Source organism: Coregonus lavaretus (assembly GCF_964263955.1).
Source record: "Coregonus lavaretus genome assembly, chromosome: 29".
In the NCBI taxonomy this organism is placed as follows: Eukaryota; Metazoa; Chordata; class Actinopteri; order Salmoniformes; family Salmonidae; genus Coregonus; species Coregonus lavaretus.
This window is the reverse complement of record NC_140016.1, coordinates 6,304,889-6,326,196: the sequence shown is the minus strand read 5'-3', so window position 1 is coordinate 6,326,196 and position 21,308 is coordinate 6,304,889. Positions and strand designations below refer to the sequence as shown.

The 21,308-nt window shown below is 42.5% G+C and overlaps 1 protein-coding gene and 1 pseudogene across 3 annotated transcripts; one reads left to right on the top strand and one right to left on the bottom strand.

Moving 5' to 3' along the window:
* Window positions 1-60: 60 nt before the first annotated feature.
* On the bottom strand, window positions 61-6,211 carry LOC311104832 (alpha-(1,3)-fucosyltransferase 11-like; annotated as a pseudogene). Its single transcript, XR_014615822.1, has 7 exons — window positions 6,180-6,211; window positions 3,781-4,150; window positions 3,316-3,490; window positions 2,809-3,014; window positions 2,395-2,512; window positions 444-911; window positions 61-220 (listed from the first exon to the last, which is right to left on the bottom strand). The product of XR_014615822.1 is annotated as an alpha-(1,3)-fucosyltransferase 11-like (transcript).
* On the top strand, window positions 4,898-21,152 carry LOC311104834 (ras-related protein Rab-9B-like). 2 transcript variants are annotated; one of them, XM_084146763.1, is made up of 3 exons: window positions 4,898-5,171; window positions 12,357-12,678; window positions 16,123-21,152. In XM_084146763.1, the coding sequence occupies exons 2-3, from the start codon at window positions 12,529-12,531 to the stop codon at window positions 16,579-16,581; spliced, it is 609 nt and encodes a 202-aa protein (XP_084002889.1). In that variant the 5' UTR covers window positions 4,898-5,171; window positions 12,357-12,528; the 3' UTR covers window positions 16,582-21,152. The 2 variants fall into 2 exon arrangements, with proteins under 2 accessions (XP_084002889.1, XP_084002890.1); XM_084146764.1 differs by lacking the exon at window positions 4,898-5,171 and adding an exon at window positions 8,013-8,097.
* The last annotated feature ends 156 nt before the right edge of the window (window positions 21,153-21,308 follow it).

Genomic DNA, 21,308 nt, shown 5'->3' with positions numbered 1-21,308 from the left:
TTTTCTCAGTTACCTCTGGCTCTCCTCCTGTATGTGGTTCCTCAGCATTTCAGGGTTCGACTAGTTATGCCTGTCCTCCTCTGGAACCCTCCTCATAGCCATCTCCTGGACGTGATGCCAGAGAAGTGCAGGGTCCGACTCGTTATGTCTGATGAGAGACTCCAATCCTTCAGCCTGATCTAGGCTCTGCCAGTAGTCCTGCGGCCACATCTGGACCCAGCTGAAAAAACACACAATAATAAATGAATAAAGCCAATAAGCACAGCAATTTATTTGAAATGTTAGGAGAAAAACTTTTGTGTGTGGATGTTAAGACATGTTAAGACACTCAATGGAGGAATATCTCTCACTGCAAACAGTATACTGTCATAATGTACTATACAGTCAAAGCCTAACATTTCACAAAGATAAAGCCCTTTATTTCAGAGGCTGGTGGTGCCTGCCTGCCATTGGTGTGTAGGTCCTGAAGGTCTACAAACCCTGGGCTGGGTAGAGGACATCCCATATGAGAATTATTGGCCATCTTAGGCTGGGGAGGCGGGCTCTTCTCTGGGGCTTTCCTATAGGCCTGTTCCGCTGCCAGTCTGGTATTCTCCTGGTCACAGACATAGCACTCAAAGCCGTTGAGGTAGTTGGGTTTGCTCATGTCGTTCACGCCCCACTTCCTGCTCTCCAGTGCCTCCAACAGGCCAACGTTGGTAACACGGCTCGGCTTCTTAAACTCTAAATATCTAGCGTACTCTTCATCGTTCTCATCCAGCGCCTTGAGGAACTTGGCTAGGTCCTGAGGTGATGGGAAGTCATCGATAAGGATGACAGAGTGGTCGTTGGGCATCCAGTCAGCTACTGAGGAGGAGCCGCGGTACACAGCCCTGGTGGAGAGGCCGCCATAGCTTCTCTGTCATGTAGTCCTGGATAAAATCAAATCCAACTTTATTAAAAGTGCATTTAAAAATCACAACATGCTTTACAGTTAAAACAATGAAAGAGATGAATACAAAGAAACAGCTATGAAAGTAACCAGGAAGTTTACGTTTTTGAAAACGTTTCTGTTTTTAATGGATCGTAAATGCTCAAAATCGTAGCGCAATAGTCTTCATGCGGTATAAATAAATTCCTCCACAAACACAAATATAATTGTATATATACACTGACCAAAATATAAAACGCAATGTGCAACAATTTTACTGAGTTACAGTTCATATAAGGAAATCAGTCAATTGAAATAAATTCATTAGGCCCTAATCTATGGATTTCACATGGCTGGGCAGGGGTGCAGCCATGGGTGGACCTGGGAGGGCATAGGCCCTTCCACTGGGGAGCCAGGCCCAGCCAATCAGAATGAGTTTTTCCCCACAAAAGGGCTTTATTACAGACAGAAATACTCTTCAGTTTCATCAGCTGTCTGGGTGGCTGGTCTCAGACGATCCCGCAGATGAAGAAGTCGGATGTGGAGGTCCTGGGCTGGCGTGGTTACATGTGGTCTGCGATTGTGAGGCCGGTTGGACGTACTGCCAAATTCTCTAAAACAACGTTTTGGTAGAGAAATGAACATTCAATTCTCTGGCAACAGCTCTGGTGGACATTCCTGCAGTCAGCATGCCAATTGCACGCTCCCTCAAAACTTGAGACATCTGTGGCATTGTGTTGTGTGACAAAACTGCACATTTTAGAGCTGCCTTTTATAGTCCCCAGCACAAGGTGCACCTGTGTAATGATCACGCTGTTTAATCAGCTTCTTGATATGCCACATCTGTCAGGTGGATGGATTATCTTGGCAAAAGAGAAATGCTCACTAACAGGGATGTAAACACATTTCTGCACATGGAACATTTCTGGGATCTTTTATTTCAACTAATGAAACATGGGACCAACACATTACATGTTGTGTTTATATTTTTGTTCAGTATACATTTTGGATTTGTTTCATATGAGGCAACTGTACAGAATGTCACCCTTTACTTGACATAATGACGAGGGAGAAAGTTACATAGGAACAAAGATTATACCCCCAAAATGATCAATAACGGGAGGTTAGCATTTTTTTCTTCCTCTTACTGTTTCACTCATCATTAATTCATGATTATCCATAATCATGGTAGCATCCACATTCATGTAGAAGTGTTAAGAAACATATTCTATTCTTATTTAAAATAAAAGTGACTTCAAAATGACACAATACATTATTCACCATTCAGTTCCTATTGTATAAGAGAGATTAATCAAAAAATGCAAACGCAAAGGATGTCTAAAACAATGATAAAATCATTAATTGAAGGGCAAGCTAAAAACACGAGTTACAAACATGATTTTGCCTATAAACCTAAATAGTCTCTCTCTTTCTATTACTCCTCCTCTCTCTCTCCCAATCTCACTCCCTCCTCCCTCTCTTACCTGACACAGGCCGTTCTCCAGGGCTCATAAAGCCGGCGTCCTCCCCTGTGGCTGTGCTTGTGTCCTCCAGGTACTGGGGGAGGGGCTTATTGTTCAGACATTTCCCATACGAGTCCACCTGGAGGGAGGGGGGAGAGAGGGGGAGGAGAGAGAGAGAGAGAGAGAGAGAGAGAGAGAGAGAGAGAGAGAGAGAGAGAGAGAGAGAGAGAGAGAGAGAGAAAGAGTGGGTGGGTGGGTGAACAGGGGACAAAGAAATAGGTAGTTGGGTGAAAAGTTAGGACTAGACTAGAGGGCTCAATTCACACAAATGGTTGCCAGTCCACCAAATCATGGGATACAACAATAAAAACCAGACAACATTCCTTTATATCAAAACATCTAGGCTAGGAGGGAACACATTCCATACCACTGTACCTCTATGTACTTCATGAGTTTCTGTACATCTCTGTCCCTGTCAGAGGGGATGTCGCATTGTGACTGCATGTACATGATTGGGGCCAGGCCCTCTCTCCTCCAGTGGTTCTTCTGCTCCAGAGACACGGCTACAGGCTGGAGCAGGTATCCCATGGAGGGCAACCACTGCAGGGTCAGAGGGTAGTCTGAGCCCCTCCTGAAGGTGGCTGTGGAGTTGAACATCCAAAATGAACGAAGGGAGTGTATGGTCTATTAAGACATGTTGCTACGAGAAAAAGAAAAGTAAAACAAAGCTTTGATTGCAAATTATATTCATTAAAGTGAGTGGTGTCCTTTGTTTGAGTCTGCGACTAGAGCCCTCTGTGCCCTGGTCAAAAGTAGTGCACTATATAGGGAATAGGGTGCCATTTGGGAGCAAGCTTATTTTTTTATGTGAGCGATTGTTGGCTCCAAGTACCCTTTCATTTATTTACACAAGATAAGAGTTGACACATTGTCTCCCTGTACCTGTGTAGTTAAACAGCCTGATGCCTGGGCTGTGGGACAGGACGTAGTTGTTCATGGGGGACTCCCCGTGGAAGAAGGCCCAGGTCTGGTGAGAGGGTCTGGGAAGAGGAGCCTCGTAGGCCCTGAAGTCTGTCCCATAGAAGATGATGGAGGAGGTGCGTCGGTCCAGTTGAACCTGTAGAGATCAGGATGGTTCCAGTTTATTCATATCCACATTGCTGTCAATACAAACGGAAATCCATGGTCATGAAAAAGACAGGGGCTATTATTAATAACATATTATAAACAACGTGTATTAACAGATCACAACGATAACACTAGCCTGGTCCCAGATCTGTTTGGTGTGACAATGGCCATAGCCATAGGAGTTGGCAAAACAGCACAAACAGATCTGGGACCAGGCTAGGACAACACACAACAGAATAAACCACTGGAAGACCAAGCTATAATACTAGAACCACAGACCTTCCTATTGCGTGTGACCAGACAGGAGGAGGAGTGACAGTCGATGCGTTCTGTGTCTCCGGGGAAACGAGGGAAGAGTCCTGCACTCCACCACAACAGGATGGGCAGCTCCTTGTTGCCACGTGAGTCATTGTTGCCGGGGACGCCGTAGGAAGCAATGGAAGAGAACTCCATGTCAGACAGGGCACTCTGCGCCTGGAAGGCACCCCGATCTGCATCCACGGAGTACCCAGTATCCATGGGGTCGCCAACGTAAAGGGGGTCCTGGGACCAGGAACAGGGCAGGGTGGACAGGAGACACAGCAGCCCCAGACACAGCCACACACAGCAGGGCACCAGCCTGGCCCCCTAGCCTCCCCTCCACCGACATCTGAGAACCAGAGAGAGACATTACATAGATCAGACATCATGCTTTTATTGGATTCTGTCTGCTTGCACACTGCACACTAGTCAAGTATACAGCCATAGTCTATGGATGTTATTGGCCCATAGATATGCTTCGTACTGGCATGCAATAGATGGCTCTGGACGGGTTCACTTACATGATAGCTACACGGTGATATTTCACTATATACAGCCACTAAATATACTGATCCACTATAGCTAGCCAGTCAGCTACGTCATAGTACAGATCAAAGCCATCTCTCTGGCTAGATACTGAAGCAACCACTCTTTGACGGACACAATCAGACGCACGTATTCTTACCGTTATCATTACAATAAACACATGAATGTAGATGCGTTCCTCTCTCTTTTTTTCCTGCCTGTCTCTGAACTCAGGAATTTCCTCTGGAAATGTTTATTTGGGTGGAGAGAAAGAAAGGGAAACAATCTGGGATCTTCCTCTGGTACGCGTCTCCACGCCAAATCTACGTTTAGTGCAATACTACCATCTACAGTTCTGGAGTGGAATCACACACTGACTGTGCACTTTCACATTATTTTCTACAGCGATAAAACATTAAAAATAAATAAATAAATAGAGAATATATACAGTCAAAGCAGGGCCATTTGAACATGTCGAAGTATCCAGACTCACAGAGGATGGACCAAATTTGACAGCAAAATAAATAAATGGTCCAGGGATGGGAAATACATTGTGGGCTTTAGGACTACGCGTCAGGACTGGAGTCAGGAGTATATTCATTACGCCAATTATGTTGCAAAACGTTTCTTAAACGGAAGCAAACTGAATTAAACGAGGCGAACTACTGAATTTGTCCAATAGCAACTCTCGTTTCCGTTGCAAAACGCACCTGTTTTGACTAACGATTACCCTGGACTGTAAAAAACAGGGGACGCGCTGCAACTCCAACAAGCAAGTTCACAGCACATCACATCTCAGATGCAAAACTGGGCAAGTCAAGACTCATATCATGGTACAAAATGAGGTAACGAAAACGATTTTACGCCTTACATTAATGCAGTCACATGTAATAATATTGATTATGGTGCACGTTTGATCAAACTGGTCTATTTATTAATAGTTTAGTTGAATAATTCACAACAATTGATGTCAACATCACAACCCAGCCCAGTGGATAGCTAGCTAACGGGAACAGGCTACTAGTAGCTGGCTGGCTACTGTTTGGCTTTAAAAAAAAAAACATTATCATCATCATTACATAGTCGCCATTTCATTTGCTAGCTATTCATCCTTATATATATCTAGATGTCCTGTGTAATATCAAGCTACATTTACGAAATGGGAACCCTCAGATTTCATTATCTACAATAAAATGGCATCAGAACAACAATATAGCAGGTAGAGGTTAGCTACTAATTTGATGATTCTCATGAAACCAGTTTTAATCATGGCACTAGCTACTTGAGTTAGAAAACCATGATGCTTCTGCAAGAATAAATTATAATTCTGGAGACTAAGATGCCTAGTTTATGGCACAGTGTCTAGGTTTAAATACATTTAACATTTTCGCCTGAATTTTAGACATTTTCACCCCAAATTCTCATTACCGAAATCCTTCTGGATAAAATTGTCGGGTCATTTTATACAATTTTACTTTAGAAAAACCTAGCTAACTTACTTGAATAAAACACAATGTTGCTGTAGTTTGTCCATAAATCATAACATTGTATACATTAATAGAAGTTTACATTAAAATTATATTTATTTATGTAAAAACTGTCTGTGGACATGTTTCTCATTACAATAACACTTTTTCAAGTTGCTGTAAAAACTCCAATCCTGTTTGAAATAAAGTTGTATTCACCCATGATGCATCATCTAGAGGAGCAGACCTTAGTTAATTTAATTTCTTCACCTATATGCCTTCAGGAGATCTTATTCTCAAACACCCGCTTTACGACACTTAACCTTCTCATTACTGTAATGACTAAAAAGCTAAAATTGGGAAAAACTTAAAGAACCATTACCTTACCAACATGGAGGCATGAATGGCCTTTACTGATGTGGTCAATTGTTTGCTGAATCATGATGCCAGTCTCCTATTACTTGTAGATTGAGCAAAGGGCCTGTCATTGCGAAACACACTTCTCATTACTGCCTAATTTTTAGGGTCAGTTTCGGTAATGATAATAAGATCATTCTAATGTATAGTCAATGGGTGTGCTGTGCTGGTAACGCCTATTGTATAGATTTTTTGTAGAACAGTTATTTGATTAAGTAGGGGTTGTCAATAAATATGGGTTTATAAACCCCATTTTAATTTACTTAATGCCACAATCTGGAGTTTGTGTTTCAGCAAAGAGCAACTGCCACTTAAAAGAGGATATTCCCCAATTTGACGTGTACCTGTTTTAGCACTTACCTATACTGTTTTTAGGTATCCCAAGACAGTTGCTTGTCCATATCCCACATATTTAGATACATTGTCATCAGTTGTCAGAGCACCTTACCGATCACTGCACCTGTACACAGCCCATCTGAAATTAGCCCACCCAACTACCTCATCCTTATATTGTTATTTATTTTGCTCTTTTGCACCCCAGTATCTCTATTTGCACATAATCTCTTGCACATCTAGCATTCCAGTGTTAATACTAATTATAATTATTTTGCACTATAGCCTATTTATTGCCTTACCTCCATAACTTGCTACATTTACACACACTGTATATATATTTTCTGTTGTATTTTTTGACTGTTTTTTTACCCCATATGTAACTCTGTGTTGTTGTTTTTATCGCACTGCTATGCTTTATCTTGGCCAGGTCGCAGTTGTAAATGAGAACTTGTTCTCAACTGGCTTACCTGGTTAAATAAAGGTGAAATAAATAAAATAAAATAAAATTATAGGCATATCATGTTATGCCATTTGCCCATAGGATCCCATTCAAATTAGAAATACATTTAAAATACCTTAGAACCACACACATCCATATCCCAATACGCAAATATTACCTGTAAAGACCTTTGAAAAAACCCACTTTTTTTAAAGTAACTTTTTTTATGCTTCAGTCCACTGGACTTTTGAAAATACATGCATGTAATTACAGTCCTTATGCTAAAATATGGAGTGTTTTAGTCAATTGCATTAAGATCAGGGATTATAGTATTATGCAGGTCATTTGGGATTAACAAATGACACAGTTTGATGTATTGGGTTACTGAATCTCAAATAGAGCTCAGTACAGTTTTTCAATGGCAAGCTATGAAACCCTCAATACCAAAACATGCATTCTAATCTGCGAAACCTGCTTATCATTACCGTAATGCACCAATATTTAGGAAATTAGGAAAAATAAAATGTATACTTTAGTCATTTTGGCTTTTAATCTGATAGTATGACTTTTGTTCTTTACCCACATAAAAATAACATGTAATTATGACACAAAACAAGATTCAGAAAATGTGTTGAGGTAATGAGAAATTGCAAAATAAATGTTAATACAATTTTAATATTTGTTTTCAGTGTCATATTTAACTCAGGCCTTTTATTAGGTGAGGAATATAAAAAAAGAAAAAAAAAGAAATTGATTTGTTTATTACTTTTTGGGACTTCCAAAATTATTGCGGTAATGAGACATTTTGCGTTGGTAATTGTGGTAAAATGCATAATATCTTATCAATAAACATAACAATAATTATGAAATAGATAAATACAGATCCTAATGTTAGTGATCCAAGAGGAATTATGGTGGAAAATGTGCTTTTTAGTTGTCATGTTTTGTGAGAATCACCCAATGAAACACCTTTTGACAGCAAGCTGGTGCATGTCATGGAGCAGCGTAGGGGCAGTGTCGGGGGCACCCTACCTGAGTCAGTTGTGTGCTCGTCTTCCTGACTCGTTGTTGTTATGAAAGTCTCTGGCAGTAGAGGATACATTCTGAGTTGTTGTGAGTTAACTAACTATCTATTATTGGGATCTCTCAGCCTCATCTCTTTATGTGGTATAATAAGAAGCAGTTTACTGAAGCTGTATTGTAAATCAAGAACCATGTCACTTGCAGCATTAATACTTATTTCTCCCATGTGATTTTCAACCATACTGTATACTGGTTCAGGGTTGCTTCCTATCGCTACATTGTTATCAACAACATGGACATCATGATGTACAGCAGAGGAACTTTAGCTCATCAGTAGTACATTTTACGATGTGCCAATCTCAAGCTCAACCAATCCCTGGGCTTGTGAGAGGGGGAGTTTCTTCTCAGGGTCATTCACCCCTATCAGGTGTCCCTGAGGACAGCCACCCTGGTGACCTTACACATATCTCTTGACCTCGCACATCCCAGACAGGAGGGACATCACTTCCAAATAGTTGTTCTGTTAGTCTGGGTTGCCAGATTTATGGTGCTCCAGATACAGTGTGTGTGGGAAGAGAGATTGTTTTTGTATCAGTATTCTTGTTACCATTTTTAAGGCTGCTGCTAATTTAGTTTGTGTCAGTTTTAGTAACATTCTCTGTTGTTCTGTCTCTAGCTACTCCCTCCACTTCTCCTCCTGGTGAAAGACAGCCACTTGATGTTTTTTTTTTTTTGTCTAGGCCTAAATTGTGTTGCACATTGTCAGTATCTTCCAGCATGTATCTCTCAGGTTGCTGTTAGGTCTTCGGCCTCTCATGAACACAAAGCAAATGCTTGCCAACGAGTGTGGTCTGTGATTTGTATATAGATGATTATGCTGCTGTTAACTGAGTACAAGATGGCGCTGACAGACATGGTCTTCTATTCCTAGCTACCAGACAACTTTGCAGTATTTAGTTTTTGTTGTTGTGTTATTATTTCTTATATTACTTGTTCAGAACATTTCTTGCATTATTACCTACAGCTGAAAATAACTTTTGGATATTAGATCGGCGGTCCCTCACCAGCATTTCGACCAGAAATTCGACTTTCCTTAATTGGATCCTTTGTTCGTACCCCCAGAGGCATTTCCACTGCTCCCAGGGGCTGCTCCAAGATGGCGCTGACGAGAAGAGGAATACAGAGTCGTTTAGTACGACTCAGAAGGCGTGCATACCATCCACCACTTCCGAGTATATTACTCTTAAATGTTCAGTCCCTGGACAATAAAGTAGACAAGCTCATGTCGAGGATCTCCTTCCAGAGAGACATCAGGGACTGTAACATACTCTGTTTCACGGAATCATGGCTCTCTCCAGATATATTGTTCCCGTCCGTACAGCCAGCGGGGTTCTCCGTACATCGCACGGACAAGAAGAAAGAAAGGCGGAGGTGTATGTTTCATGATTAACTACTCATGGTGTGATTGTGGTAACGTACAGGAACTCAAGTCCTTTCGTTCTCCCGATATGGAATACATCACTATCAAATGTCGACTGCATTACCTCCCAAGATAATTCTCTTCGGCCATCATCACGGCCGTGTATATTCCCCCTCAAACTGACAGCATGACGGCTCTCGAGGAACTACACTGGACTTTGTACAAACTGGAAACCACATATACTGAGTCCGCATTTATTGTAGCTGGGGACTTTAATAAAGCAAATCGGAGAAAAACGCTACCAAAGTTTTATAAACACATTGCCTGTGCTACTTTGTCATCAAGAATTCTTGACCATTGCTACTCCCCCTTCCAGGACGGCTACAAGGCCCTCCCCCACCCTCCCTTCTACAAATCAGATCATGCCTCCATTCTGCTCCTCCCTTCCTAGAAACTGAAACAGGAAGTACCCATGGTAAGGACTGTTTAACATTGGTCAGACCAATCAGAATCTATGCTTCAAGATTGTTTTGATCACGCGGACTGGGATATATTCTGGGTTGTCTCTAAAAAAAAACATTGATGTATACACTGACTCGGTGACTGAATTCATCAGGAAGTGTATAGAGGATGTTTCCCACTGTGACGATTAGAACTTATCCAAACCAAAAACCGTGGATAGAAGGCAGCATTCACGCAAATTTGAACGCGCGAACCACCTAATTTAACCACGGCAAGGAGACTGGGAACATGGATGAGTAAAACAGTCCAGCTATGCCCTCTGTAAGGCAATCAAACAGGCAAAACAACAGTACAGAGACAAAGTGGAGTCGCAATTCAACGGCTCAGACACTAGACGTATGTGGCAGGGACCTCAGACAATCATGGATTATAAAGGGAAAAGCAGCCACGTTGCGTACACCGACGCCTTGCTCACGGACTAAACACCTTCTTCGCCCACTTGGAGGAAAACGTATGGCCGCCACCGTGTGAACGACGTGAGTAACACATTTAAGTGTGTTAACCCTCGCAAGGCTGCCGGCCCAGACGGCATCTCTAGCTGCTTTCTCAGAGCATGTGCAGACCAGCTGGCTGGAGTGTTTACAGACATATTCAATCTCTCCCTATCCCAGTCTGCTGTCCCCACTTGCTTCAAGATGTCCACCATTGTTCCTGTACCCAAGAAAGCGAAGGTAACTGAACTAAATGACTATCGCCCCGTAGCACTCACTTCTGTCATCATGAAGTGCTTTGAGAGGCTAGTTACCTTATCCGACTCCCTAGACCCACTACAATTTGCATACTGCCCGAACAGATCCACTGATGACGCAATTGCACTGCACACTACCCTATCCCATCTGGACAATAGGAATACCTATGTAAGAATGCTGTTCATCGACTACCGCTCTGTCTTCAACACCATAGTGCCTTCCAAGCTCATCACTAAGTTTGGGTTCCTGGGTCTGAACCCCGCCCTATGCAACTGGGCCTGGAATTCCTGATGTGCCCCCAGATGGTGAAGGTAGGCAACAACACCTCCGCTACGCTGATCCTCAACACGGGGCCCCACAAGGCTGCGTGCTCAGCCCCCTCCTGTACTCTCTGTTCACCCGTGACTGCGTGGCCACACATGTCTCCAACTCAATCAAGTTTGCAGACAACACAACAGTAGTAAGTCTGATTACCAACAATGACAAGACAGCCTACAGGGAGGAGGTGAGGGCCCTGGCGGAGTGGTGCCAGGAAAATAACCTCTCCCTCAACGTAAACTAAATGAAGGAGGTGATCGTGGACTTCAGGAGACAGCAGAGGGAGCACGCCCCATCCACATCGACGGGGCTGCAGTGGAGAGGGTGAAAAGCTTTGTTCCTTGGCGTGCACATCACTGACAACCTGAAATGGTCCACCCACACAGACCGCCTCTTCAACCTCAGGAGGCAGAAGAAATTCGGCTTGGACTCAAAGAACCTCACAAACTTCTACAGATGCACCATTGACAGCATCCTGTCAGGCTGTATCACAGCCTGGCATGGCAACTGCACCGTCTGCAACCGCAGGGCTCTCCAGAGGGTGGTGCGGTCAGCCCAACGCATCATCGGGGCACACTGCCTGCCCTCCAGGGCATCTACAGCACCCGGTGACACAGGAAGGCCAAGAAGATCATCAAGGACCTCAGCCACCCAAGCTACGGCCTGTTCACCCCGCTACCATCTAGAAGGTGGAGACAGTACAGGTGCATCAAAGCTGGAAAACAGCTTCTATCACCAGGCCATCAGACTGTTAAATAGTCACCACTAGCTGGCCTCCGCCCAGTACGCTGCCCTGAACTCTAGTCACTGTTACTAGCCGGCTACCACCCGGTACTCTACCCTGCACCTTAAAGACTGCTGCCCTATGTACATAGTCATTGAACACTGGTCACTTTTTAATAATGTTTACATACTGTTTCACTCACTTTATATGTATATACTGTATTCTATTCAAGGCTCATCCTATATAACTATTGTATTGTTAGACATAAATGCGCTGTTGGAGCTAAGAACCTACATCCTATATAACTATTGTATTGTTAGACATAAATGCGCTGTTGGAGCTAAGAACCTAAGTATTTTGCTACACCGCGATAACATCTGCCAAATATGTGTACGCAACCAATAAAATGTAATATGTGTATATATACACTGTATTCTAGTCAAGGATCATCCTATATAACTACTGTTGTACACACCTTCTCTATTCACATACTGTCCATACACACCATCATAAACATATATTTATATTCTGGACATTGCTCGTTCTAATATTTCTTAATTCCTTTCTATGCATTTTCGGATGTGCTCGTATTGTTAGGTATTCCTGCACTGTATTTCGCTACACCTGTAACATCTTGCAAATACCAATAACATGAATCTCTCTGCTCCTCCTTTAGGTTGCATTGACCCTGCTAGTACTAGCCAAGTAGCCTAGCATCGAGGTGGAGGCTGGGCCACAGTGGTCAGTAACCCAACTAGGAGGCTCAGCTCCAGGCCAGCGGAGGGAGGGGGCCTGGTCCTGGAATGACCTGGTGAGCTGTGGCACCTAGCAGCGGAGGGAGGTTTGTGATGAGCGGGAAGAGCCTGCTGTTAAAGGTGATCCTGCTGGGGGATGGTGGCGTGGGGAAGTCTTCCTTAATGAACCGCTACGTCACAGACCGCTTCGACTCCCAGTCCTTCCACACCATCGGGGTCGAGTTCCTCAACAGAGACCTGGAGGTCAGATTTATAGCTGTTTCTGAATTAGTATGTTCTTGATTCTTCGCATTATATCTCCTTGCCGCCTTCTCAAACTGCAAAATGAGGGGAGGGACCTTGGACCTTCTCCTCCAATAAGATTAAGAAGGAGGCGAGGAGATAGAGCCAAGGTCTGTCTGAAATTGAATAATAATTATTGTGTGTCCCTTTCTGGAAATGTGTCTTGCATCTCAACAAACCACAGCATTACCACATAAGTGCATAAATACATAAGTACCGTATTTTCCGCACTATAAGGCGCACCGGAGTATAAGCCGCAGCAGCTAAATTGAATGATGTGTACATATATAAGCCGCACTGGACTATAAGCCGCAGGTGTTTTAATGTTTAATTACCATATGTAAGGGTTCGTGCACAGAGGGGATTGTCGGGAAAGAGATGGCTGCTTGAGGAAGCTCCCATTTATTAACATTTCAACAAACAAGTTGCATATTTGCATAACGTATTCAAGTGTTACCATTTAGTGCAATAGTAGCTACAGAACATATACTGTGCTGTGTAAACTGTACTGTATCACATAGCGTTTCAGACACACAAACTTTTCAACTTTCAAACTTAAACGGTGCGCTCCCAGCGCACATACCGGCAGTGATCTACAGCAGTGGTTTTCAACCAGTGGTCCTTGAGGGAGTGCTAGGGGTTCCCCAGCTAAATTAGTTAATAGCGTCACAATCATTTAACCACTTAACTTTGGTTATTTTTGAAAAACCTTGAAAAAGTGTGCACATCTTTGAATATTTATCTACATTATAGCCTATAGTAGTACCATAACAAAAAACAAAGCTTACAGCGCTTGACGAGGCAATATCAATGGCTAAATTAAATGTGTTTTTTTGAAAGTGCAAAATAAAGTGCCTGTAACACGACAGTAAGCGCGTAAGCCTAAAGTTGCAGCAAAACGGCTGCTTAAAATATACGGTAATCAGCCTACCAGAAAAGTCATTAATCCTCGTCTTCATCTTTTAGGCTAAGGTGCAGTACACGGCTGTAACCAGAAAAGTCAAGTCATTAATCCTCATCTCCGTCTTCTTCCTGCGTACTAAAACCACCAAAGTCCTCATCTTCAGTGTCGGAAACGAACAGGCTCAGGGTGGCTTCGTCAGCCACTCTCCTCTCTCCTTCGTTGTCGCTCTCAAAACCAACGAACTCCTCTTCGTCACTGTCGGAATCGAACAGCCTCTGAAGGGCCTCAGCTGTGGCGGCGTCCTCCTCTTCATCACGCAGCAGTCCAGCCTTTCGGAACCCGTTAATGATCGTGGATGTTTTGACAGCCAGATTGACTGCCTTTAACTTAAAAGCTGCATCATATGCATTTCTACGTTTGTTTTCCATAATGAGGGTTTGTGCATGAAAACTTCCTTTGCACAAACTGTCTCGCTCTCGTAATGTCTGTCTGTCTTGCTCTCGTTCTGTCTCTCGTTCTGTCTCTCGTACCACTCTCGGTTCCACTTTTACTTTTGCGCGCTACCTGTCTCACTCTTTTCCGGCCTCCAGCTTTTACTGCTGGAGCCCGCCGCTTAAAGGTGGGGGGCGCGGATCGGTCATAGAGCCCATAGAGTTAAAGTTGGTGGACTGTAACCTGTAAAATCCATAGATTTAGGAGGTCTTCTAGTGGCCGTTAGCTGTAAAAATCCATAGATTAGCCGCACCGTTATATAAGCCGCAGGGTCGAAAAATTGGAAAAAAGGCGCGGCTTATAGTCCGAAAATTACGGTACATACACTACCGTTCAAAAGTTTGGGGTCACTTAGAAATGTCCTTGTTTTCGAATGAAAAGCAAAACATTTTGTCCATTAAAATAACATCAAATTGATCAGAAATAGTGTAGACATTGTTAATGTTGTAAATGGCTATTGTAGCTGGAAATGGCTGCTTTTTAATGGAATATCTACAGAGGCCCATTATCAGCAACCATCAGTCCTGTGTTCCAATGGCACGTTGTGTTTGCTAATCCAAGTTTATCATTTTAAAAGGCTAATTGATCATTAGCAAACCCTTTTGCAATTATGCTAGCACAGCTGAAAACTGTTGTGCTGATTAAAGAAGCAATAAAACTGGCCTTCTTGAGACTAGTTGACTATCTGGAGCATCAGCAATTGTGGGTTCGATTACAGGCTCAAAATGGCCAGAAACAAATAACTAATACATTAGTGTGTCTAGTTTGTGAAACAGACGCCTCACAGGTCCTAAGGCAGCTTCATTAAATAGTACCCGCAAAACACCAGTCTCAACGTCAACAGTGAAGAGGCGACTCTGGGATGCTGACCTTCTAGGCAGAGTTGCAAAGAAAAAGCCATATTTCAGACTGGCCAATAAAGAGAAAAGATTAAGATGGGCAGTCTGAGATATGGCTTTTTCTTTGCAACTCTGCCTAGAAGGTCAGCATTCCGGAGTCGCCTCTTCACTGTTGACGTTGAGACTGGTGTTTTGCGGGTACTATTTAATGAAGCTGCCAGTTGAGGACCTGTGAGGCGTCTGTTTCACAAACTAGACACACTAATGTATTTGTCCTCTTGCTCAGTTGTGCACCGGGGCCTCCCACTCCTCTTTCTATTCTGGTTAGAGCCAGTTTGCGCTGTTCTGTGAAGGGAGCAGTACACAGCGTTGTACGAGATCTTCAGTTTCTTGGCAATTTCTCGTATGGAATAGCCTTCATTTCTCAGAAGAAGAATAGACTGACGAGTTTCAGAAGAAAGTTTTGTTTCTGGCCATTTTGAGCCTGTAATCGAACCCACAATTGCTGATGCTCCAGATACTCAACTAGTCTCAAGAAGGCCAGTTTTATTGCTTCTTTAATCAGCACAACAGTTTTCAGCTGTGTTAACATAATTGCAAAAGGGTTTTCTAATGATCAATTAGCCTTTTAAAATTATACACTTGGATTAGCAAACACAACGTGCCATTGGAACACAGGACTGACGGTTGCTGATAATGGGCCTCTGTACGCCTACGTAGATATTCCATTAAAAATCAGCCGTTTACAGCTACAATAGCCATTTACAACATAAACAATGTCTACACTGTATTTCTGATCCATTTGATGTTATTTTAATGGACAAAACATTTGCTTTTCATTCAAAAACAAGGACATTTCTAAGTGACCCCAAACTTTTGAACGGTAGTGTACATTAATCACAAGCAATAACTACAGCAGACAACATCGATACAGTTCGTCAATTTAAATTGAGCAGTTATTTGTTCAATTGATTTATACTTATTGTACCTATTCTCTATATAGTCTAGTGCAGTGGACTACAAAATGTTTTACTGTATGCTGTACTACTGCCATTGATTCTTCCTGTCTACTGTTTTATATCTTGATTATTTACAAATGTCATTGTCTTTGGGGGCAATAAAGGTTTCTCTTCGGTACAATTAAAGTTTTCATTCACTTCCTCCCTCCAGGTGGACGGGCGCCTGGTGACCCTTCAGATCTGGGACACGGCAGGTCAGGAGCGCTTCAAGTCCCTGAGGACGCCATTCTACCGTGGTGCCGACTGCTGCCTCCTCACCTTCGCTGTAGACGACCTGCAAAGCTTCCAGAACCTGGCCGCCTGGAAGAAGGAGTTCATGTTTTACTCTGACGTACGAGACCCAGAGAGGTTCCCCTTCGTTGTCCTGGGCAACAAGGTGGACAAGGAGGGGAGGGAGGTGGGGGAGGACGAGGCTCGGGCCTGGTGTGAGGAGAACGGCTGTTGTCCCTACTTCGAGACCAGTGCTAAGGACGATACTAACGTGGGAGTGGCGTTCGAGGCGGCGGTACGGGAGGTTCTGGCGGCGGAGGATCAGATCGACCACACGTTGTTGAGTAGCACTATCGATCTCCACGGCAACCGTAAAGTACGGCACTCTTCTTGCTGCTGATTGGTTGAAAGGACTGGTCGGAGCTAGCCCCTCCCTGAGTCCTCTCTGTCTAGCCTGAGCACCCTGAGAGCCATAGAGGTGTTCTGCTCTCCACTGATCTCTATGGTTACCTACATGATGCAGGGACAAGCTACTGAGACGAAGAAGATAAATCAGGTTATCAACACAGCTGATTTGAAAGATTATCAATGAGGTTAAATGTAACAGGTACACTATGTTTTTCAACTCGGTCTGCTTTCAGCAGTATATCACAAAACTGCTCTCTACATCCATCCAGCCAGCTTCAGCTTCATGTACCTGCCCTGTGCAGTGTTTTCACCATATAGGCCTAGCCCTCCTACAGAAGTCATATTAATATCCTTCCAGTTCTCCTCTCCAAGAGTGCAGGCTGCTTGTGGCACCGCAACATTCTCATCATTACTATCTCTGTCTGTCTGCTAAGTCTTCTTAGGTTTCATAGGTACTTTGACCAGAACGTGACTCTATCACGCTGTCATATCTCATTACAGTGGTTGGCTGACTGGTGGAATATAATTTAATATAATACAATGATATAGACATGGTCAGTTGGCTGACTGGTGGAATATAATTTATTATCAACTGGGTGGTTCGAGCCCTGAATGCTGATTTGGCTGACAGCTGTGGTATATCAGACCGTATACCACGGGTATGACAAAACATTTATTTTTACTGCTCTAATTACGTTGGTGACCAGTTTATAATAGCAATAAGGCACCTCGAGGGTTTGTGGTATATGGCCAATATACCACGGCTAAGGGCTGTGTCCAGGCACTCCGCGTTGCGTCGTACAGAAGAAAAGCCCTTGGCTGTGGTATATTGGCCATATACCACACATACTCGGGCCTTATTGATTAAATATAATACTGATATAGACATGGTCTGTTGGCTGACTGGTGGAATATAATACAATCCACTGACATAGACCTCCAAGCGAAACTGGACTTTATCCAGTCCAGTTTAAAAACGGACAACATTGATTACACACATTACTGAACCAGGGGAAAAATGTTTACTGCACAAAAAAGGAATTTGATTTTGTTTGATTTTCTCCAAAGGGAAAGATGTTTCTGTTCTGTCATACCTGTTAACACTGGGTAAATATTTATGAGGTATTTGAGGGATCCAGTATTCTCTCCAAATATCCTATAGGCTCTCTAGGTTTGTCTGAATCTGAGAAATGTTAGTCCTATGTGTGATAGTTGTAGGAGACGCCTGCTTTAATTTAATCCCTTACCTACTACGGTACATACCTGCTTTGTGAGATCCCTTTCATTTTTCAGGTCTCTCGACACATCAATGTTAGGGATATAATGTTCTTAGTCAATGAAGCATATTTCTTATAGATGTGACAGGTTTTTGTTTGGCGTATGGCAGATCAATTTTTATTTTCAGAAGTTGATTTATGTTCTGATATTTACTGTGGGTTTTCTACCATGTAACGTGTTTGGGTTGGTGTGTCACTAAGGAAGAGTGATGATGGTTTGTTCCTCAGCCCTTCTGCCTTGCCTGTCTACCGCATAGGCCCTGCTCTGGAACATTCTAGGATCTAGATAGAACATTGGGAAGTTGTAGAACCTTATCGAATCTAGGACATTGGTAGCTCTAGAGTATTCAAGTCAGAACATTCTAGACAGAATATATAAGAACATTCCAGTCCTTAATGTAATACCATAGACCCCCCCTCTACTCCTCTGATCTGCCTTGTTGATTTAAAGTCTTATTTGAATGTGAAACAACCTGAGCACAAAGGAAAATAACTGTACCTTTTTAATGTACAGATTTTGCATTTTATAGTAGTAGTAGTATGCCATTTAGCAGACGCTTTTATCCAAAGCGACTTACAGTCATGCGTGCATACATTTTTGTGTATGGGTGGTACCGGGGATCGAACCCACTACCTTGGTGTTACAAGCGCCGTGCTCTACCAGCTGAGCTACAGAGGACCACCATTTTCTCCTATAGGTATTGATAAGAGGGACACAGTGTATTCGGAAAGTATTCAGACCCCTTGACTTTTTCCACATTTTGTTAAGTTACAGCCATATTCTAAAATTGATTAAATTGTTTTTTTTCCATCAATCTACACACACTACCCTATAATGACAAGGCAAAAACGGAAATATCACTTTTACATAAGTATTCAGACCCTTTACTCAGTACTTTGTTGAAGCACCCTTGGCAGTAATTACAGCATCGAGTCTTCTTGGGTATGACACTACAAGCTTGGCACACCTGTATTTGGGGAGTTTCTCCCATTCTTCTCTGCAGATCCCCTCAAGCTCTGTCAGGTTGGATGGGGAGCATCGCTACACAGCTATTTTCAGATCTCTCCAGAGATAATAATATAAAATAATAATATGCCATTTAGCAGACGCTTTTATCCAAAGCGACTTACAGTCATACATTTTTGTGTATGGGTGGTCCCGGGTATCGAACCCACTACCTTGGCGTTACAAGTGCCGTGCTCTACCAGCTGAGCTACAGAGGACCACATGTTCGATCGGGTTCAAGTCCGGGCTCTTGCTGGGCCACTCAAGGACATTCAGAGACTTGTCCCGAAGCCACTCCTGCGTTGGCTGTGTGCTTAGGGTCGTTGTCCTGTTGGAAGGTGAACCTTCGCCCCAGTCTGAGGTCCTGAGAGCTCTGGAGCAGGTTTTCATCAAGGATCTCTCTGTACTTTGCTCCGTTCATCTTTCCCTCGATCCTGACTAGTCTCCCTGTCCCTGCCACTGAAAAACATCCCCACAGCATGATGCTGCCACCACAATGCTTCACCGTAGGGATGGTGCCAGGTTTCCTCCAGATGTGACGCTTGGCATTCAAGCCAAAGAGTTTGGTTTCATCAGACCAGAGAATCTTGTTTCGCATACTCTGAGAGTTCTTTAGGTGCCTTTTGGCAAACTCCAATCGGGCTGTCATGTGCCTTTTACTGAGGAGTGGCTTCTGTCTGGCCACTCTACCACAAAGGCCTGATTGGTGGAGTGGGACCTTATATAGACAGCATATTAGGTCCCACTCCACCAATACATAGGTGGACTCCAATCAAGCTGTAGAAACATCTCAAGGATGATCAATGGAAACAGGATGCACCTGACCTCAATTTTTGAATCTCATAGCAAAGGGTCTGAATACTTAAGGTAATTTTTTTAAATAAATTTGCTAAAATTTCTAAACCTGTTTTAGCTTCGTCATTATGGGTAATTCTGTGTAGATTGAGGATAACCAAAAAAAAGTATCCATTTTGGAATAAGGCTGTAATGTAACTAAATGTGGAAAAAGTCAAGGGGTCTGTATACTTTCCCAATGTGCTGTAAGTGAACATTGTCTTAAAAGCATTATGTTTGAGTACATCATGTTTGGCTTGTTATGTTACATACAGTGAGGGAAAAAAGTATTTGATCCCCTGCTGATTTTGTACGTTTGCCCACTGACAAAGACATGATCAGTCTATAATTTTAATGGTACGTTTATTTGAACAGTGAGAGACAGAATAACAACAAAAAAATCCAGAAAAACTTTTTTTCCTCACTGTAAATGTTTACCTATGCTGGCCTACCTACACTGGATTTGAATGATGTAGCCTAAATCAAATGATCAGTTTGCTAAATGTTGATGACTTTGCTAAGCAGTTTGTTATTTGAAGGAAAATAGCATTACTGATGTTATACAATACTTCAGATGCCTGAATCCACAGATAACACTTCAGTTGTCTCTGTTTCCAGTATTTTACCTAGTCGTCAATATGGTACTGTTGCTATGCCTACCAAATTCATCAACCAATGCAGTGTTGCATTACTACTACTACAATACATTGTTCTTATTTTGCATGGATGTGAAATTCACTGATTCAAGTTACATTTTTAAAGTTATGTTTGTGTGTAATAGTCATTTTTAGATTGGTAAAAGTAATCTGCTTCTCAATTCAAATGAAATGACTGTCTGCTACAGCAGGGAGGGGCCACTGTGAAAGAGCCAACCGTTCAATGAAACTTTAGCACTGTGCTGTGTTCACACTGATCTCATGGTACACCTGTATCCATTTGAAGATGTTGATGATTGTCAATTTACTCAACCTGTGGTATTTAGAAGAACAGTTTAACAAAATTACAATTCGAATGTTCCAGGTCATGGTACGCAACAAAATAAGTATTAAGTGAGATGTGAATGGCTTGTTTTAACAGTAAAAAAATAAAAATAAAATATATATATATACGTGATGTATTTTACCCAATGGAAAATCAGACATTCTACTGCTATGTAAACTATATTCCTGAGAATGTATTCAAGCTTTCATACTCTGTCTGTTAACATACAGTTCTAGTCTTATCTCACTCCCACTATCCAATGTTGATGACCTGTTTTGTTTTTAATCTATATGTTGAATGAATAAGAACAATGTACTCAGTCATGTTTCCTTTGGGCTTGCCACAGTGCACAAAGACATGGTTAATGTACATTGTAAATGGCATTCATTTAATTTCTGAAATACTGTACGATCATTTCAATCCTCAATACTGTACAAACTGACTGAAATGTCATTTTCAACCTTACCTAAGTGTTTGTTAGTCTGCTTTGAGCTGAGTAAGAGGTGTAAAACTAACTACCATACAGTTGTGATGTAGGAATATACAGTGGGGAAAAAAGTATTTAGTCAGCCACCAATTGTGCAAGTTCTCCCACTTAAAAAGATGAGAGGCCTGTAGTTT